The sequence below is a fragment of the Salvelinus namaycush genome, chromosome 21 (assembly GCF_016432855.1).
Source record: "Salvelinus namaycush isolate Seneca chromosome 21, SaNama_1.0, whole genome shotgun sequence".
Lineage (NCBI taxonomy): Eukaryota > Metazoa > Chordata > Actinopteri > Salmoniformes > Salmonidae > Salvelinus > Salvelinus namaycush.
This window is the reverse complement of record NC_052327.1, coordinates 38,587,257-38,602,060: the sequence shown is the minus strand read 5'-3', so window position 1 is coordinate 38,602,060 and position 14,804 is coordinate 38,587,257. Positions and strand designations below refer to the sequence as shown.

Here is a 14,804-nt window from a genome sequence, read left to right as displayed (position 1 = left end):
TAGTGGAACTTTCCCTCCTCACCAAACTCCAGTAGTGGAACTTTCCCTCCTCACCAAACTCCAGTAGTGGAACTTTCCCTCCTCATCAAACTCCAGTAGTGGAACTTTCCCTCATCAAACTCCAGTAGTGGAACTATCCCTCCTCACCAAACTCCAGTAGTGGAACTATCCCTCCTCACCAAACTCCAGTAGTGGAACTTTCCCTCCTCACCAAACTCCAGTAGTGGAACTATCCTTCCTCACCAAACACCTTGTCTTCCATGGGAAAATGTGTTTTTCCTCATGTTGTCTACTCTATATGAATGTTCTCAGGTGAACGAGTGGCACAAGAAGATAGAGGAGGTCAGACTGCAGGAGCTGAGACGGGGCCGGGAGCTGGGGGTCCAGAGAGAGGAGATCAGTTACCTGAGGAGCCTGGTGGCTGAGCAGGAGAGAACCATCCGTACCCTGGAGGAAGACAGCGTACAGCAGCACACTGTGAGGAGAGAAAATACACACTTCAGACAGACACAACATCTAGTGAAATTGTATTTGTCACTCGCGCCGAATACAATGGGTGTAGACTTGTTTGCTCATGAGCCCTTCCCAACGATGCAGAGTTAAAAAAGAAGAAGAAGAAGAAAAATAGTAACACAAGGAATAAAATAGACAAGAATGGAGCTATATACAGGGAGTACCAGTACCAGATCAATGTGCAGAGGTATTTGAGGTAGATATGTACATGAAGGCAGGGTAAAGTGACTAGGCATCAGCATAGATAATAACGTATTTGATGTAGATATGTATGTGAAGGTAGGGTAAAGTGACTAGGCATCAGAATAGATAATAATAATGTATTTGAGGTAGATATGTAAATGAAGGCAGGGTAAAGTGACTAGGCATCAGAATAGATAATAATAATGTATTTGAGGTAGATATGTAAATGAAGGCAGGGTAAAGTGACTAGGCATCAGGATAGACAATGATAAGGTATTTGAGGTAGATATGTAAATGAAGGCAGGATAAAGTGACTAGGCATCAGAATAGATAATAATAATGTATTTGAGGTATATATGTACGTGAAGGCAGGTAAAGTGACTAGGCATCAGGATAGATAATAATAAGGTATTTGAGGTAGATATGTACGTGAAGGCAGGTAAAGTGACTAGGCATCAGGATAGATAATAATAAGGTATTTGAGGTAGATATGTACATGAAGGCAAGTAAAGTGACTAGGCATCAGGATAGACAATGATAAGGTATTTGAGGTAGATATGTACATGAAGGCAGGGTAAAGTGACTAGGCATCAGGATAGACAATGATAAGGTATTTGAGGTAGATATGTACATGAAGGCAGGGTAAAGTGACTAGGCATCAGGATAGACAATGATAAGGTATTTGAGGTAGATATGTACATGAAGGCAGGGTAAAGTGACTAGGCATCAGGATAGACAATGATAAGGTATTTGAGGTAGATATGTACATGAAGGCAGGGTAAAGTGACTAGGCATCAGGATAGACAATGATAAGGTATTTGAGGTAGATATGTAAATGAAGGCAGGGTAAAGTGACTAGGCATCAGGATAGACAATGATAAGGTATTTGAGGTAGATATGTAAATGAAGGCAGGGTAAAGTGACTAGGCATCAGGATAGACAATGATAAGGTATTTGAGGTAGATATGTAAATGAAGGCAGGGTAAAGTGACTTGGCATCAGGATAGATAATAATAAGGTATTTGAGGTAGATATGTACATGAAGGCAGGGTAAAGTGACTAGGCATCAGGATAGACAATGATAAGGTATTTGAGGTAGATATGTAAATGAAGGCAGGGTAAAGTGACTAGGCATCAGGATAGATAATAATAAGGTATTTGAGGTAGATATGTAAATGAAGGCAGGGTAAAGTGACTAGGCATCAGGATAGATAATAATAAGGTATTTGAGGTAGATATGTACGTGAAGGCAGGGTAAAGTGACTAGGGGTCAGGATAGATAATAATAAGGTATTTGAGGTAGATATGTACATGAAGGCAGGGTAAAGTGACTAGGCATCAGGATAGACAATGATAAGGTATTTGAGGTAGATATGTACGTGAAGGCAGGGTAAAGTGACTAGGGGTCAGGATAGATAATAATAAGATATTTGCGGTAGATATGTACGTGAAGGCAGGGTAAAGTGACTAGGCATCAGGATAGATAATAATAATGTATTTGAGGGAGATATGTACATGAAGGCAGGGTAAAGTGACGAGGCATCAGGATAGATAATAATAAGGTATTTTAGGGAGATATGTACATGAAGACAGGGTAAAGTGACTAGGCATCAGGATAGATAATAATAAGGTATTTGATGTAGATATGTATGTGAAGGCAGGGTAAAGTGACTAGGCACCAGGATAGATAATAATAAAGCATTTGATGTAGATATGTATGTGAAGGCAGGGTAAAGTGACTAGGCATCAGGATAGATAATAATAAGGTATTTGAGGTAGATATGTACGTGAAGGCAGGGTAAAGTGACTAGGCATCAGGATAGATAATAATAAGGTATTTGAGGTAGATATGTACGTGAAGGCAGGGTAAAGTGACTAGGCACCAGGATATGATCAAATAAAGAACCGAATAGCAGCAGCATACAGACACTTTCTACAGAGAGAGAGAGATAAATTGAATGAACATTCACATATTCACACATTTTGGTAATTATAAATGTGAGTGGAGCAATTTCATATATTTCAAATTTTCATTTGTCTTCAGTAAATTGATGAATCTTTACATTTGTCTTCAGTGAATTTATGAATCTGTTTTCAATTTGTCTTCAGTGAATTTATGAATCTGTTTACAATTTGTCATCAGGGAATTTATGAATCTGTTTACAATTTGTCTTCAGTGAATTTATGAATCTGTTTACAATTTGTCTTCAGTGAATTTAGGAATCTGTAACGTCATCGCCCCGTGACATTGGGCTTTATAGTGTAACGTCATCGTCCCGTGACATTGGGCTTTATAGTGTAACGTCATCGCCCCGTGACATTGGGCTTTATAGTGTAACGTCATCGTCCCGTGACATTGGGCTTTATAGTGTAACGTCATCGCCCCGTGACATTGGGCTTTATAGTGTAACGTCATCGTCCCGTGACATTGGGCTTTATAGTGTAACGTCATCGCCCCGTGACATTGGGCTTTATAGTGTAACGTCATCATCCCGTGACATTGGGCTTTATAGTGTAATGTCATCGTCCCGTGACATTGGGCTTTATAGTCTAACGTCATCGCCCCGTGACATTGGGCTTTATAGTGTAACGTCATCGTCCCGTGACATTGGGCTTTATAGTGTAACGTCATCGCCCCGTGACATTGGGCTTTATAGTGTAATGTCATCGCCCCGTGACATTGGGCTTTATAGTGTAACGTCATCGTCCCGTGACATTGGGCTTTATAGTGTAACGTCATCGTCCCGTGACATTGGGCTTTATAGTGTAACGTCATCGTCCCGTGACATTGGGCTTTATAGTGTAACGTCATCGTCCCGTGACATTGGGCTTTATAGTGTAACGTCATCGCCCCATGACATTGGGCTTTATAGTGTAACGCCATCGTCCCGTGACATTGGGCTTTATAGTGTAACGTCATCGTCCCGTGACATTGGGCTTTATAGTGTAACGTCATCGCCCCGTGACATTGGGCTTTATAGTGTAACGTCATCGCCCCGTGACATTGGGCTTTATAGTGTAACGTCATCGCCCCATGACATGGGCTTTATAGTGTAACGTCATCGTCCCGTGACATTGGGCTTTATAGTGTAACGTCATCGCCCCGTGACATTGGGCTTTATAGTGTAACGTCATCGCCCCGTGACATTGGGCTTTATAGTGTAACGTCATCGCCCCATGACATTGGGCTTTATAGTGTAACGTCATCGCCCCATGACATTGGGCTTTATAGTGTAATGTATCTCCCCATGAGAGTCAGTCATAATTGGAACAAGAGGAGAACATAGAGGACTTGTTGTCTCTATGTGTTTGATGCTCAGATGGTTTAGTTTTATACCCCTAAAAATACAGTGCTCCAGATGGACTCCCTAAATACTAGTACTGGTGGCTTCAGACCATGCATGTTCTCCAGATCTTGCTATGCTAGGACAATGGTTGTGTCCAAAAGGGCACCCTATTCTCTATCAAGTGCACTGCTTTTGACCAGAGCCCTACGTGGGCCCTGGTCAAAGTAATGTATAGAGGAAATAGGATGCCATTTGGGACACAGACAAAGTCACAATGGCATGATGACAGAGATCTGTTTAACAGACACTCACAAAGACAGACATTCACACAGTCTGTCGTCGTCGTCGTCGTCCCCCCCCCCCCCCCCCCCCAGGTTCAGGAGGAGCGTCAGATGTCGTGGGATCAGAGAGAGGTGGAGTTGGAGCGCCAGCTGGATCTTTATGAGAAACAGCAGAACCTAATAATAGGCTCTGCCCAGAAGGTACTGTCTAACACCAAACAGACACACACTGGTTGTGCCCCAAATGGCATTCTATATGCTGTAGAGAATAGGGTGCCCTTTGGGACACAGACACACTGACATTAATTTACTGTACATTAGCCTCCCCATTGTCTGCCAATAGGAATGAAGTTAACGTTTTGTTTCTGGTTGCCATTAATTATAATTTTGCAAGCCGTGGATATACACTGAATATACAAAGCATTAGGAACACCTGCTCTTTCCATGACATAGACTGACCAGGTGAAAGCTATGATCCCTTATTGATGTCACCTGTTAAATCCACTTCAGGCAGTGAAGATGAATTTATTTATATGTTTTATTTAACCTTTATTTAAGAATGGCAAGTCGGTTAATAACAAATTCTTATTTACAATGACGGCCTACCCCAGCCAAACCCTAACCCGGACAGCGCTGGGCCAATTGTGCGCCGCCCTATGTATCTCCCAATCACGGCCGGTTGTGATACAGTCTGGAATCAAACCAGGGTCTATAGTGATCTCTAGCACTGAGATGGAGTGTCTCAGACCGCTGCGCCACTCAGGAGCCCAGGTTAAAGAAGGATATTTAAGCCTTGATACAATTGAGACATGGATTGTGTATGTGTGCCATTCAGAAGGTGAATAGGCAAGACAAAAGCGCACCGGTTTGTGTCAAGAACTGCAGCGCTGCTGAGTATTTCACATTGAACAGTTTCCCATGTGTATCAAGAATGTTCCACCACCCAAAGGACATTCTGCCGACTTGACACAGTTGTGGGAAGCATTGGCGTCAACATGGGCCAGCATCCCTGTGGAACGCTTTCGACACCTTGTAGAGTCCATGCTCCTACGAATTGAGGCTGTTCTGGGGGGGGGGGGGGGGTCTAACTCAATATTAGGAAGGTGTTCCTAATGTTTGGTATACTCAGTGTATGTACTTGAATGCTCAATATCTAGTCACACAAGATTAGGGTTGCAAAGCTACCAGTAATTCACCAAAGTTACTGAAATCTTCAGTAATTTTGGTAATTAACAGAAAATATATGGCAATCTATCGTAACTTTGGTAAGTTACACAATACATTTTTATTTTATTTTATAGTATAAATTTTTTATATCTGTGTCCATGTTATCCATGAGTTTCTAGTAGATAGACCAAATGGTTCAAGAGAAAATAGCCTAATTAATGAAAAAAGTATCTAATCAACAATGGCATTATTTTCAATTAACTTTGCAACTCTTCCAACTATTGACTTTTTTCACGACTGCCACCAGTTTGATGCCAAAACATTGACAGCAAATACATATTGACATAGTTTTTTTTTTTTCGTTTTTTTTTTTTTTAACTAATTAAATATCAATTGTATTCACTAATTTGATGGTTTATATTTAGGATATGTTTAACAGATTTGTCATTTTATTTTATAAATAATAAATTATTTCATATATTTTACATGTGATAAGGCCACACAGAGGGCCCGAGATAATTAGACACCTGTAATAACATTGTTGAAAGATACCAAGATTCTGGTACTTTACTGGGACTCCTCCTCTCAGTTAATCCTAGTGTGTATTGTATGTAGTTTGAGGAGGCTACCGGAGCCTTGCCAGACGCAAGCCTTCCCCTGGCCCACCAGCTGGACTTTGCCCTGAGGAAAATCAAAGAGCACGTCCGCACCATCCTGGAGACCCAGGCCACCTGCAAAACTCTAGATGAGGTGAATATACTGTAGCATGTATTTGTTTGCTATATTATTACTTACCCCACAGTTGACACACAGGAAATGCCTTAAAAGTACACACATTATGGTGGACGATCACACCACATGCCTTAGAGCACCATCCCTTGTAAAAGATTGTAAAAGGCAAGTATAAAAGTAAGTCTAAACGTGGTTCATCTATGAGGCTGTCTCTCTTCTGCTCCACTCTCCCTGAGCAGAAGCTGAAGGAGAAGGAATCTGCCCTGTGGAAGGCAGAGCAGAACATCCTCTCCAGGGACCGGGTAATCAATGAGCTGCGTCTGCGTCTCCCTGCGGCTGCAGACAGGGAGAGGCTCTTGGCAGACCTGGCCAAGCACCAAGAGGACCAGAGGGAGAGCCAGCCGGCCCTCAAGGTGGCCCACCAGACCATCAACAACCTGCAGGGACGCCTGGACCAGAAGGAGGAGGTCCTTAAGAAGTACCAGAACCTACTGGCCCGGGCTAGACAGGTACAGCAGGGGATAGAGAACTATAGGATTGCTAGGAAGCAACAAGCCTGCTAAGTGTATCTGATGCACAATTTGATGTTGATGTTCGACTTAAACATCAAATGGCCGTTTAGACATATTAGAAAGTGTTAGAGAAAAAGAGGGTGCGAGAAGTTGTTTTAACTGTCTCTCCGTGTGGACACCTGCTTGTCAAACATCTCATTCCAAAATCATGGGCATTAGTATGGAGTTGGCCCCCCATTGCTGCCATAACAGCCTCCACTCTTTTGGGAAGGCATTCCACTAGATGTTGGAACATTGCTGCAGAGGACTTGTTTCCATTCAGCCACAAGAGCATTAGTGAGGTCGGCACTGATGTTGGGCGATTAGGCCTGGCTCGCAGTCGGCGTTCCAATTCATCCCAAAGGTGTTCGATGGAGTTTAGGTCAGTGCTCTGTGCAGGCCAGTCAAGTTCTTCCACACCGATCTCGACAAAACATTTCTGTATGGACCTCGCTTTGTGCACTGGGGCATTGTCATGCTCAACAGGAAAGGGCCTTACCCAAACTGTTGCCACAAAGTTGGAAGCACAGAACAGTCTAGATTGTCATTGTATGCTGTAGTGTTAAGATTTCCCTTCACTGGAAGTAAGGTGCCTAGCCCGAACCATTATTCCTCCTCCCCAAAACTTTACAGTTGGCACTATGCATTGGGGCAGGTAGTGTTCTCCTGGCATCCACCAAACCTAGATAAGTCCGTCTGACTGCCAGATGGTGAAGCATGATTCATCACTCCAGAGAACGCGTTTCTACTGCTCCAGAGTCCAATGGCGGCGACTTTACAGCACTCCAACCCGACGCTTGGCATTGTGCATGGTGATCTTAGGCTTGTGTGCGTTTGCTCGGCCATGGAACCCCATTTCATGAAGCTCCCGACGAAGAGTTATTTTGCTGACGTTGCTTCCAAAGCCACTTTGGAACTCGGTAGTGAGTGTTGTAACCGAGGACAGACGATTTTTACGCTCTTCATCACTCAGCGGTCCCGTTCTGTGAGCTTGTGTGGCCTACCAACGGCTGAGCCGTTGTTGCTCTTAGACATTTCCACTTCACAATAACAGCACTTACAGTTGACCGGGGCAGCTCTGATGAACTGACTTGTTGAAAAGGTAGCATCCTATGACAGTGCCACGTTGAAAGTCTCTGAGCTCTTCAGTAAGGCCATTCTACTGCCAGTGTTTGTCTACAGAGATACATGCCTGTGTGCTCGATTTTATACACCTGTCAGCAATGGGTGTGACTGAAATGGCTGAATCCACAAATTTGAAAGGGTGTCCACATACTTTTGTATATATAGTGTATCCGTATATGGCTGTGGTGTGTACTGTTGGTTCTATTGGTTCTGACTGCTGTGGCCTCCTGTATTAACCCCAGGAGCAGGAGGATATCACCAGGAGACATGAAGAGGAGATGAGGACGCTGCACCAGAAACTGGACCTGCACACTGACACCTCCCTTGACCGCTTCAAACAGACCGCACTGGTATGTAGCCCAGCCTAGCTCTACCATGTCTCTCTCTTGGGCTGTGTTAGGGTTACAACGTTTCAGAAATTTTCTCTGGCTTTTCAGAAATTCTGGTTTTAGGATTCCCATTTGGAAGGATCATTGATGTCTACCACCAATACAAAATTGCTATGGACTTTTACCATGTTACTCACTATTCTTTCTTTGTCCCGGTAAAAAGATCATTCCAACAATTCTGTACCTTTTGAAAAGTGTAACTTGATCAAAATAAACTTTTGATTTCACCTTATTTTAACACTCTGTCATAAAAATCACATGTTCAGCTTCATAAAGAACATGTTTTCCCATCTCAAGAGGTTAAATAAAAAGACTATAGTAAGTGTTTACTAAGTGCCAAATAAAGTAACAGGGTTGACCACTCAGTTTTTCATCACAAAACACCAGAAAATGTCCAAAAAGAGTTTAACAAGCCCACCTGCTTTTACACTATGATTTGACTATTAGATGTTCAATGTTTCTTTTGAAAAAACATTTTTTTTAAGGAATATTAAAACAAGAGTTTAGTTCATGTAACAGGGTTGACCTTAAAATGAGGGACAGACGTAAATGAATCACTAATCACATTAAATAATCATTTTCAGAAATGACTTTGTCAAAGCAACAAAAATACCTGCTAGGGCTTTATAATGATAGTGAAAGTTGGAGACATTTTGGATTAAGTGGGTTGAAATCTTCCTAGAAGTGACACAGTGTTGGATGGACAGGTCAAAATGCTGAATTTTGGCACTTTAGCAAGCAGTTAATCATATAAAAATCGGTTGTATTGAATTTTCCATGTGGTCTATATTAAAGGACACTTCATTTAATATAACAGGCTTTTAAAATTAAATATTGGTGCACAATTTCTACTTAAATATCAAAGAGATGCAAAAGGCACTCTTTTCCTGGAACGACCCAAAAATCTCTTCTGTTATTCTCCTTGTTGTCCCCAGGAGTTAATGAAGAAGCCCACCATAACGGTGCCGACCACCAAGCACCTGGTTCGCCTAGCTGAGATGGAACAGACGGTGGTGGAACAAGACCGCTCTCTGTCCTCCATGACCGACCGGCTGAAGGGCCTCATTGCAGAGCTGGATAGGCAGAGGAACCTCACAGCCATGCAGGCCAAAGAGCACGCCTCAGAGAGGGCTAAGTAAGTCACTGGCCGGCTTAAGATGCACACCAAAGATACTCAGTGCTAAGCTACATACATTGTTTACCTGATCTGTCATGTAATTGAGAATTGAGATCTGCATTTACATTGGCCTACTGTACGTGATCAGGAATAGTGAATTTGATGGCATCCCAGGCCTAGGAAAAGGTAGAAAGAAACAGTAAATGATAAAGCTATATGTAAACTAGGATTAGGCTTGTTTAACTCAGAAAATATTGATTCTTTAGTTGTCTTTGTCGATAATTTCATCCTATCTATACAAACTGTGTTTAACCAATTTGACCTGTGCCCTGTGTTTAGCTTAACCCAACTGTGTGTGTTCCAGGCTGGCAGAGCGTCATGCAGCCCAGGCCAAAGCCCTGTCAGGGGAGGCTGAGGAGCAGCATGCTCAGCTGGGTCAGATGGAGAAGGAGCTGCACTACCTCCGCACAGAGCTGGAGGCCCAGAAACAGGCCAACGTCCGCTCGCCCAGCAACACCATGAAGAACCTGGTGGAGAGACTCAAAGCACAGCTCAACCAGAAAGAGAAACAACTGAAGGTGAAGACTAGGACGATACAGTTGTGGCCAGATATATTGGCACCCTTGCACTTTTCTTAAATAATTCTCTATTTCTTCTCAAATAAGTTGATGGTCATGTACTCTTATAATCTCTACCCGGCACAGCCAGAAGAGGACTGACCACCCCTCAGAGCCTGGTGCCTCTCTAGGTTTCTTCCTACATTCCTGTCTTTCTATGCTGGACTTTCTAGGGAGTTTTTCCTAGCCACTGTGCTTCTACATCTGCATTGCTTGCTGTTTGGGGTTTTAAGCTGGTTTTCTGTGTAAGCACTTTGTAAAAACTGCTGATGTAAAAAGGGCTTTAAAAATAAATGTGATTGAATTTGATTGATTGAAAACTTTTGGCCACCACACCTTGTTATTGGAATTTCAACATTGCAGAACCAATTTTATTTTTGTAAACTTAAGTTTACAATTTTAATTGAGAAAATAAAGACTAATGGCATGGACAAAATTATTGGCATCCCAGAGCCAGTACTTGGTTGCACAGCCTTTGGCCAAGATAACTGCAGACAAACACTAACCATCAATGAGCTTGTCTACTGACAATGTTGTCCACTTTTCAGCAGCAAACTGCTAAAATTCTTCAATGTTTATCGGGTTCCTTCCACCAACTACTGTTTTCAGATCTCACCATAGGTTATGGATGTGATTCAGATCTGGACTCTTCGCTAGCCGCTCCAGAACAGTACCGCATCTCTTAACCATTCCTAGGTGGTTTTTAATGTGTGTTTGGGGTCGTTGTCCTGCTCTAAGACCCGAAACCTTCAATGGAGACCCGGTTTCAATGTTCAACCCAGTGTCCAAAAACTGTCTCCTTTGAAGGTTATGGGTCTTCCAGCAGGACAACAACCCCAAACACACATCAAAAGCACTCTGGAATGGTTCAAAAAGAAACATTGGACTGTTCTGGAGTGGCCAGCGCAGAGTCCAGACCTGAATCACATCCATAACCTATGGCGAGAGCTGGAAACAGTTGGTGGAGGGCACCCCTCAAACATTAAAGAATTAGAGCAGTTTGCTGCTTTAGAGTTGGCCAAATTGCCTGTAGAATGGTGCAGCAAGCTCATTGATGACTACAAGAAGCATTTGTTGGAAGTTATCTTGGCCAAAGACTGTGCAACCAAGTAAAGGCTCTGGGGTGCCAATAATTTTGTCCATGCCATTTGTTAAATTAAAATTGTCAACATAAGTTTACAAAAATAAAATTGGTTCTGAAATGTTGAAATTCCAATAACAAGGTGTGGAGACCAAAAGTGTATTTAAAAAAAAAAAAAAAAAAATGCCAGCTCATTTTAGGAGAAATAGGGAATTATTTGAGAAAAGTGCAAGGGTGCCAATATATTTGGCCACAACTGTGTTTGTTGGTCTTATGGTCTGCTCTCTATAGAACTGTGTCAGTGTAATTATAGCATCTTGGTAGCATGAACATGACTGCCAAACGTCACAATAGACTGACTAAACAGACCGGAACTATATTATGCCTCTCCACGTCATCCTCTCCATCTCACTTTCCCATTTTCCCCCTTTCTCTCTCTTTCTCTCAGGCTCTGAGTAAGGCCCTGTTGGCGCTGAGGGCAGAGATGACGTCCCATGCGGAGCAGCAGATCATAGCCAATGCATCTCACAGAGAGGATAGCCTCAATGTCCAGCTGCTGGTAGACAAGCATACCAAGGACCTCAAGGTTGGTCCCCATCACTCTCCCAGTCTCATAGCATATTAGGTACCGTGCTATTAATGAACTAGCGCTTACATAATTTCAAACCCTTAAAACACAATCTGCTAACACTCGTAAGTGATAGAGGGTTTATCTTTCCTGATAAGTGTTAAGATTCCCAGTCATGACACATAATCAGCATGTTATGCTGCACATGTTTTAATATACCAATTATCAATACAGAATAACTTTTGTCAAGTGGCACAGTATATCCCTTGAATGCATACCAAGAGATGTTATTCTGGTTATTTCCATCAGGCTCGTGTGCAGGAGCTAAACGAAGAGCTCCAGGGGGCGAAGGAGGCTGTGAAGGCAGGGAGGGGGAGGGAGAACACCCTGAAGGAGGAGGTGGAGGGCCTGAACAAGGACCTCCAGAAGAGCCTGAAGACCCAGAGCAAGTTGCAGGGGGAGAAGGAAGAGAGAGACGAGGAGATCCACGAACTCAAACAGCGAATCAAGAGGCTCAACAGCGGACTGCAGGTCAGTGACACAGTCCGACTCGTTTCTGTGTCCAATCGGCAAACTGGGGAGTAGGAATATGCTTATTTCATTATTATTATTATTATTATGTAATCCAATTGGATGGACAATAGTTGTGTAGTTTATCAATTGATTGGAGGGTGACTCTGTTAGTATGTTTGATTGATCATCTATTTGTGTTATCAATCTATGTAATTGTTTAAATTGTGTATGTGGGAGCGTGTCTGCATGTGCGCACACGTCTGCGTGTCAAAAATGTGTTTTTTAACTGTAAATAATTATGACTGTGTGTGTGTGTGCAGGGTCAATCTGACCCTGAGGGGAAGGGGCCCACAGTAGAGGCACTGCAGAAGAAGATCCGTAAGTTGGAGTCGGAGCTGGAAAGGAGAGGTGTACCAGAGTCAACAACAGAAAGGAAAGGCCTTGGCCTAAAGGATGACAAGGTGAATACATACTGTTTTACCCACTTCAGGTACAGTTGAAGTCGGAAGTTTACATACACCTTAGCCAAATACATTTAAACTCAGTTTTTCACAATTCCTGACATTTAATCCTAGTAAACCTTCCCTGTCTTAGGTCAGTTAGGATCACCACTTTATTTTAAGAATGTGAAATGTCAATAATAGTAGAGAGAATGATTTATTTCAGCTTGAATTTCTTTCATCACATTCCCAGTGGGTCAGAAGTTTACACACTCAATTAGTATTTGGTAGCATAGCCTTTAAATTGTTTAACTTGGGTTAAAGGTTTCGGGTAGCCTTCCACAAGCTTCCCACAATAAGTTGGGTGAATTTTGGCCCATTCCTCCTGACAGAGCTGGTGTAACTGAGTCAGGTTTGTAGGCCTCCTTGCTTGCACACACTTTTTCAGTTCTGCCCACAAATGTTCTATATGATTGAGGTCAGGGCTTTGTGATGGCCACTCCAATACCTTGACTTTGTTGTTTTTAAGCCATTTTGTCACAACTTTGGAAGTATGCTTGGGGTGATTGTCCATTTGGAAGACCCATTTGCGACCAAGCTTTAACTTCCTGGCTGATGTCTTGAGATGTTGCTTCAATATATCCACATAATTTTCCTGCCTCATGATGCCATCTATTTTGTGAAGTGCACCAGTCCTGTTAACTCGAAATGACACAACGACAAGGTTCCAGTTTAACAAAGTTTACTCTACTATATGAACACACTACAAGGTAGCCATTACCCTCAAGGCCAGGTCCAACAACCACAAGACTTCCTCCGCATGCGCACTCTTGACTGAGTGATAGCCCCGTAATAACAGAAATATAGGGATACTTAAAACATGAACTTAACAATCTCCCCCTTTTCTTTAAAGACAAATAAAACATCAACAACATAATTAAATGTCCAAGTATTATTCAAGATCCCCATTACAAATGGGTTGTGTGACAGTTCTTATTTGTATTACTCAAGCTGCCACTTTCCATTACTGAGAGCCTGTAGGAGCGAGAGCCTGTAGGAGCACAAGACCGGATGCTCCTTTTTTAGTCAGACAGTCAGCAAGCTGTTCCTTTGTGGTCTACCACAGAATCCGCTGGATTCTCTGTGCTTGAATAAGTTCCTTGATGCTGCTAATCTCAAAGTCTTTTCTCTGTGACAGACTTGGTTGACTTCACAGCATCAACTAATGAGTAGTTGTCAGTGACACAAACTACAGGTAGGAAGTGCCATTTTGTCCCACCAGTGATAACCTAGCGAAGCATCACGGAAGACAACTAGTTTCAAAGAGTCATCTTTTCCAACATGCTGAAACTTTAAAGTCACTTGTTGTGATTTCAGTTTACGAACAACTTTGTTTGCCTCATGAATGGTTTGTACAGTGGCGTGTTTTGTGTTAGATGCCAAGTTGCAACCATCAAACCAGGTCTACTCTGTCTCGCAGCCCATAAAATTTGTCCCATCTTTGACCTCAATTGACCAGCTTCAATTCCACAGAGGGGAATTCCTTTGTACGGCTCTTGAAGAATCCATGTGGATAGGTTGAAGATTCTTGATATAGCTCTCCTGTTGCATCAGTATTTTTCCATCAACTGTAATAAACTCTATGCCAACATAACAAAAATGATCATGCTCCTCACGGCCAACCTAGAAAACAGCTTTGAGGTGTGGAATCACAGTTGAAGCAAAGGTCTGTGAGCCACCCCAGATAAAGTCATCAACATGACAGGCAAGTACTCCAGTCACATTGCAGTCTTGATCAAGCCAATAGAAGACTGCAGGATCCACTTGTGACATTTTTCCACCTGTATTCAGCATTGTTGCCTTGACTTTGTTGTACCAGTAGAGTGATCCATCTGCCAGTCCATACACACACTTTTTTATTTTCCACAGTGTTCCTTCACTTTTAGCTTCGGGCGGAGGTCGGATGTGAATGTCCCTTGACAGCTCTGTTCCCTGCAAAAATCCAGATTTGATGTCTATGGAATTAAGTTTCCATTTTTTCTGGCAGATCACTGACATCAGCAATCTGAGTGACTCTGAGGCGCATGTCGGTGAGTCTTTTGGGAGTTCTTTAGCAGCCAGCTCCTCAAAACCTCTAGCCACTAGAAGTGCTTTGGGCACTATTCCAGTTAAGGATTCTTTAAGGGTACACACCCACCTTGTTGAGACGCACTTTTGGCCAATGTCTTTGACTTCCTCAA

The 14,804-nt window shown here is 42.6% G+C and overlaps 1 protein-coding gene across 1 annotated transcript in view; it reads left to right on the top strand.

The window, feature by feature from the left end:
* The window catches only part of cep290 (centrosomal protein 290), a 56,405-nt gene that overhangs the window by 29,010 nt on the left and 12,591 nt on the right, over positions 1-14,804 (top strand). The window contains exons 30-39 of the mRNA XM_039016939.1: positions 313-477; positions 4,358-4,465; positions 6,047-6,181; positions 6,403-6,672; positions 8,082-8,189; positions 9,164-9,363; positions 9,710-9,923; positions 11,492-11,629; positions 11,921-12,142; positions 12,445-12,585. Of these exons, the coding sequence (XP_038872867.1) occupies positions 313-477; positions 4,358-4,465; positions 6,047-6,181; positions 6,403-6,672; positions 8,082-8,189; positions 9,164-9,363; positions 9,710-9,923; positions 11,492-11,629; positions 11,921-12,142; positions 12,445-12,585 (1,701 nt within the window). The remainder of the gene's footprint in view (positions 1-312; positions 478-4,357; positions 4,466-6,046; positions 6,182-6,402; positions 6,673-8,081; positions 8,190-9,163; positions 9,364-9,709; positions 9,924-11,491; positions 11,630-11,920; positions 12,143-12,444; positions 12,586-14,804) is intronic.